Source organism: Balaenoptera borealis (genome assembly GCF_965194805.1).
Source record: "Balaenoptera borealis genome assembly, chromosome: 18".
NCBI lineage: Eukaryota > Metazoa > Chordata > Mammalia > Artiodactyla > Balaenopteridae > Balaenoptera > Balaenoptera borealis.
This window is the reverse complement of record NC_138877.1, coordinates 20,548,746-20,555,604: the sequence shown is the minus strand read 5'-3', so window position 1 is coordinate 20,555,604 and position 6,859 is coordinate 20,548,746. Positions and strand designations below refer to the sequence as shown.

General features: G+C 35.8%; 1 protein-coding gene across 1 annotated transcript in view; it reads right to left on the bottom strand.

The window, feature by feature from the left end:
- Positions 1–3,499: 3,499 nt before the first annotated feature.
- SUCLA2 (succinate-CoA ligase ADP-forming subunit beta) overlaps positions 3,500–6,859 on the bottom strand; it is a 48,123-nt gene continuing 44,763 nt past the window's right edge. Inside the window, exon 11 of the mRNA XM_082365562.1 lies at positions 3,500–4,279. Within this exon, the coding sequence (XP_082221688.1) occupies positions 4,205–4,279 (75 nt within the window). The 3' untranslated portion in view covers positions 3,500–4,204. The remainder of the gene's footprint in view (positions 4,280–6,859) is intronic.

Here is a 6,859-nt window from a genome sequence, read left to right as displayed (position 1 = left end):
TCCTAAAGATGCTACCAGAAAACTACTAGAGCTAATCAATGAATTTGGTAAAGTAGCAGAATACAAAATTAATGCCCAGAAATCTCTTGCATTCCTATACACTAATGATGAAAAATCTGAAAGTGAAATTAAGGAAACACTCCCATTTACCATTGCAACAAAAAGAATAAAATACCTAGGAATAAACCTACCTAAGGAGACAAAAGACCTGTATGCAGAGAACTGTAAGACACTGATGAAAGAAATTAAAGGTGATACAAATAGATGGAGAGATATACCATGTTCTTGGATTAGAAGAATCAACATTGTGAAAATGACTATAGTACCCAAAGCAATCTACAGATTCAATGCAATCTCTATCAAATTACCAATGGCATTTTTCACAGAACTAGAACAAGAAATTTCACAATTTGTATGGAAACACAGAAGACCCCGAATAGCCAAAGCAATCTTGAGAAAGAACAACGGAGCTGGAGGAATCAGGCTCCCTGACTTCAGACTATACTACAAAGCTGCAGTAATCAAGACAGTATGGTACTGGCACAAAAACAGAAATATAGATCAATGGAACAGGATAGAAAGCCCAGAGATAAACCCACGCACATATGGTCACCTTATCTTTGATAAAGGAGGCAAGAATATACAATGGAGAAAAGACAGCCTCTTCAATAAATGTTGCTGGGAAGACTGGACAGCTACATGTAAAAGAATGAAATCAGAACATTCCCTAACACCATACACAAAAATAAACTCAAAATGGATTAAAGACCTAAGTGTAAGGCCAGACACTATCAAACTCTTAGAGGAAAACATAGGCAGAACACTCTATGGCATAAATCACAGCAAGATCCTTTTTGACCCACCTCCTAGAGAAATGGAAATAAAAACAAAAATAAACAAATGGGACCTAATGAAACTTAAAAGCTTTTGCACAGCAAAGGAAACCGTAAACAAGACCAAAAGACAACCCTCAGAATGGGAGAAAATATTTGCAAATGAAGCAACTGACAAAGGATTAATCTCCAAAATTTACAAGCAGCTCATGCAGCTCAATATCAAAAAAACAAACAACCCAATCCAAAAATGGGCAGAAGACCTAAATAGACATTTCTCCAAAGAAGATATACAGATTGCCAACACACACAAGAAAGGATGCTCAACATCACTATCATTAGAGAAATGCAAATCAAATCTACAATATCACCTCACACTAGTCAGAATGGCCATCATCAAAAAATCTACAAATAATAAATGCTGGAGAGGGTGTAAAGAAAAGGGAACCCTCTTGCGCTGTTGGTGGGAATGTAAATTGATACAGCCACTATGGAGAACAGTATGGAGGTTCCTGAAAAAAGTAAAAATAAAACTACCATACAACCCAGCAATCCCACTACTGGGCACATATCCTGAGAAAACCATAATTCAGAAAGAGTCATGTACCACAATGTTCACTGCAGCTCTCTTTACAACAGCCAGGACATGGAAGCAACCTAAGTGTCCATCGAAAGATGAATGGATAAAGAAGACGTGGCCCATACATACAATGGAATATTACTCAGCCATAAAAAGAAACGAAATTGAGTTATTTATAGTGAGTTGGATGGACCTAGAGTCTGTCATACAGAGTGAAGTAAGTCAGAAAGAGAAAAACAAATACCGTATGCTAACACATATATATGGAATCTAAAAGAAAAAAAAATGGCCATGAAGAACCTAGGGACAGGATGGGAAGAAAGATACAGACCTACTAGAGAATGGACTTGAGGACACGGGGAGGGGGAAGGGTAAGCTGGGACAAAGTGGGAGAGTGGCATGGACATATATACACTACCAAATGTAAAACCGATAGCTAGCGGAAAGCAGCCGCATAGCACAGGGAGATCAGCTCGGTGCTTTGTAACCACCTAGAGGGGTGGGATAGGGAGTGTGGGAGGGAGGGAGACCCAAGAGAGAAAACATATGGGGATATATGTATATGTATAGCTGATTCACCCTGTTATAAAGCAGCAACTAACACACCATTGTAAAGCAATTATATTCCAATAACGATATTTTAAAAATAAAAGAATGGAGCTGAATTCCCCTCTTCTTGGGGCCTGGACTTAGTGATTCATTTCTAATAGAGTGTGGCAGAAATGACAACGAGAGGAGAACGCAAGTATCTGAGATCAGAACACAGAAGGAATTGTAGCTTCCTTCTTGTTCCCTTGGATCACTTGCTCTGGAGGGAGCCAACTGCCCTATCACAAGGACACTCAATCAGCCCCGAGGATAGGCGGACACAGGGAGAGACTGAGGTCAACAGCCATGTGTGGGGGCCATCTTGGGAGTAGTACTCAAACTTGCAAATAACTGCATCACCAGAACTACCACCCAGCTGAACTGCTTCCAATCTTCTGACACATAGAAATGATGAGATTAAAATTTTGTTGTTTGAAAATCACTAAATTTGGGGATAATGTATTATGCAAGAACAGATAACTAGAACACTAGCATTACATCCTCTCTGAAATACCAAGCATTGTCTTTAATTCCTGACTAGACCCAACCAATACAAATGCCAATATCTTCTGAGCTAATCACTGGCTGGCATTCTTTGGAATGATTTTTTTTAAATTAAAAGCTAAAGACTTAGACTTTTAATTATAACTTTATCACAATTTTAAATGGTTTAATGGCTCTGATTTAGTGTTTTAATGTATAGGCAGGGAAGACAGACCAATATATAATCATATGATATACATATAGTTGGTTTCAATATATATATATTTCATGTGTTCTCTATATAATTTCCCTCCCTCTCTCTCTTTGCCTCTGTCTCCCTCTCCCCTCTAAATAATTCTAGTGAAGATGAGAAAGGAGCTTGAGGAAACTGAGGTACACTGAAATTTAGAAACTTGCCCAACTTATATAGCTAGTAAGTAGTGGAGCCAAGATTCAAACCAGATTCAATTTCAAATTCTGCGCTCATAATCAATTATGCTATGCTGCCTCTCATTGTGTGTGTGTGTGCATGTGTGCATGTGTGTGTGTGTGTGTGTGTGTGTGTGTGAGAGAGAGAGAGATCACGTTTTAAGAAATAGGTAGAAGTTCTCAAATTCACCAGCATGTTTACATACATAGTCTAATGCTTGGCTGGTATTTCCTTCCATGGTACTTACACTGTTATTATCACATGATTTGAACATTGTTAATAGTTAAATATCAACTGTTCTATGCAATGAAGAAAAGATGGACATGTACATATATACATACACACACACACACATACACAAATTGGGACACAAAGGACAATGTGGGCTTTTTGGAGAAGGTACGAGATGGCACACATGTAAACAGTAGAATTCAACTGAAATATCTGTAGATCACTTTATAATATGTAATATCATGCCCCAGTACATGATCTACAAATCAGTTATTGAGAGGTGTTTAGTGCAATGATAAACACATCACCTTCACTGTGTTTACTTAAAAAAGAAAAAAAAAACATTAATGCAAATCACATTGGGAGATTTTTTATTAATTTAAATTGACATTGTTAATTTTGTCTGCCAAGTCCTTAGTAAATATATCCTTACATGATACAAACCTACAGGTTCTTCTCAATACCACAAGATCATGAGGACTTGCAGATATCAGTGTTCTGTAATGATTAAAACAATGTTCAAATAATTCACAAGTTACTTTACTGAAATACTTAAAAGAATATTCTGGGGAGTGTTTGAAAGGTCTGTTTATAAATAGTGACTTGATATATTTAGTTAGGTGTTGAACATAGACACTTCTTATATAAACATTGTTTTAATACACTGCTCTACTAATGAAATTAGTTATTAGATATAATACATTTCTAACACTAAAGAATAAAGCTTTGTCTTCATATTTATTTCATTCATAAGACTCTTATCAATGAAGAATGCTGTACCCAACAATAATAAACGCATATTGCAAGTGACATTCTGTAAAACTGAAAAAGAAAGCTGCAACAAAACAAACTAGATAACTGCATTACACATTCTTTATACAAACAGCCCATTCTGAACAGAATTAAATGCAGACCAAATGCTTTTAAAAGTTTTTGTGCCTAGACGGTAATTACAATCTTCACACACTAAAGAGAAAAGGAACAATAATAATACAGAACTCAGTATTTTTAACAATTATAACACATTTAACATCTTCAGTCAACCACTGGGTTCTCAAATCAGATTGGCAACTGAAATTTCACATCCACCTGGGCTTGCTTGGCTAAGGTCACTATCTCAGACAGCTTTACAACCTGAAAGGAAAAAAACAAGCTTTGTCTCTATTTTCATAAAAACATAGACTCAGAACGATTGGTCAATGTAAAATTAATTGCATGTTCAGTCTTTTTCATTTAAAATATCTGGGCTATTCTGACATTGTTATAAATCACTTCACAGTCTTATAAGCATTTGCCACTCTTGAAGGATAGTCAAATCTAACACTGTTCACAACCCACACCATAACCCACACTGGATTTTATTCATATATATAATATCAGAAGGTATTAAATAGATACATATCTGATATATGTATATATCTCTGTCATTGCCTAAATTTTATCTATATTTTTTTCCTTTTTTTAAAATTATAGTTGATTTACAATGTTGTGTTAGTTTCAGGTGTACAGAAAAGTGATTCTGTATTTTATATATATATATATATATATATATATTCAGTTTTATATATAGATTCTTTTCCCTCATAGATACTGAATACTGCTCCCTGTGCTATACAGTAGGTCCTTGTTGGTTATTTTTTTATATATAGTAGTTTGTATCTGTTAATCCCAAACTCCTAATTTATCCCTCCCCATCTCCCTTTCCCCTTTGGTAACCCTAAGCTTGTTTTCTATGTCTGTGAGTCTGTTTCTGTTTTGTAAATAAGTTCATTTGTGTCATATTTTAGATTCCACATATAAGTGATATCATATGGTATTTGTCTTTCTCTTTCTGACTTACTTCACTTAGAAAGATGATCTCTAGGTCCATCCATGTTGCTGCAAATGGCATTATTTCATTCTTTTTTATGGCTGAGTAGTATTCAATTGCATATTTATACTACATCTTCTTTATCCACTCATCTGTTGATGGACATTTAGGCTGCTTCCATGTCTTAGCTATTGTAAATAGTGCTGCTATGACCATAGGGGTGCATGTATCTTTTCCAATTATGGTTTTCTCCGGATATATGCCCAGGAGTGGGATTGCTGGATCAGATGGTAGTTCTGTTTTTAGTTTTTTGAGGAACCTCCATACTGTTCTCCATAGTGGCTGCACCAATTTACATTCCCACCAACAGTGTAGGAGGGTTCCCTTCTCTCCACACCCTCTCCAGCATTTGTTATTTGTAGACTAAAATACAGACTGGCCATTCTGACCAGTGTGAGGTGATACCTCACTGTAGTTTTTATTTGCATTTCTCTAATAATTAGTGATGTTGAGCATTTTTTCATGTGCCTGTTGGCCATCTGTATGTCTTCTTTGGAGAAATGTCTATTTAGGTCTTCTGCCTTTATCTTTAAAGACAGAAACAGTGACTGTCTTAGCTGGATACTATAAAACGCAAAGCACATCTAAATAAAAGCAATTCCCTAGTGGTCCAGTGGTTAGGACTCGGCGCTTTCACTGCCGGGCCCCAGTTTAATCCCTAGTCGGGGAACCAAGATCCCGCAAGCCTCTCAGTGCGGCCATAAATAAATAAATAAATAAATAAATCTTTTTTAAAATGTAAATAATCTTAACTTACAATGTTGGGATAGGAGCTTGGGTTTAGGAGTTAGTATTTTACTTTCTGTCAGTAAGTTAACAATTACCAAGCTGAATTCCAATGTTCTCTCTATAATCTGTCTGAGAATATCCAGCTGGTACCATACAACATATACAAATTAAACATATCTAAAACCAAACAACAGATTTAGCTTCTCTCCTCCCCAGCAGAGTAGTTAAGAGAAGGTTTTAAAGTTAGACACCTTGAGTTCAGATCCCACTCTGATGCTTATGACACATGATCCTGAATAAGTTAATTTATCCAGCCTCCGTTTCTTTATCTATAAAAATGGAGATTATTTCACCAAACTTGTATTAAATAAGATAATACTTGAAGAAAAAAAAAGGCTTAGCATTGCATGCACAATAAATTATAAATGGTAGCAGTTGCTAATATTATCATATTATTAATATTGTCATGACTTCCATAACCTCCTACTCAGTAGAAAAACACTACGGACACAACGAAAATCAACTGTTCACTTTTATCTTTCATGGTCTATTTGATCAAGCTCCTATTGATTCTTCTCCTTTCTCTCCATGTCCACAAAGCTTTTCTTAATTCAGGCTCTCATTGCAAACAAGCATATTTTCAGAGAAAAGTTCTAACCTATCCATTCCCTTCACCTCACAGCTAGCTAATTATTACACTAGCCAGACTCCTACTGTCTCTCACTCTTCCCTTCAACAATTGACTCCACATCTCAAAGTCAAAACAGGCTTTCTGAAACACTTTCTCCCTACCATTCCCTTGCTCAAAATCTTAATTTAAACTCAGAACTGAGTGTAAATTCCTCTGTCTCTAAACTGCAGTTGAATTTTATTTACTAAGTTTTTTCCCAAAGTATGTCCTAAAGAAGGAAATAAGACCTTTATTATTCTTATGAAAAGATATCACATTAACAAAGCAAATCTCAAAAGCCTAGTTACTGATTAAACCATATAGCACCAAAGAGTATTCTGTGAAACGTCTATAAACATAGGTGGGAAAGAATCAGAAGTTCTCATTTAAAAACATCTCAGTATCTACTAGGGAGTGTGCACCAAGATATAGTGTTAAGTAAAAG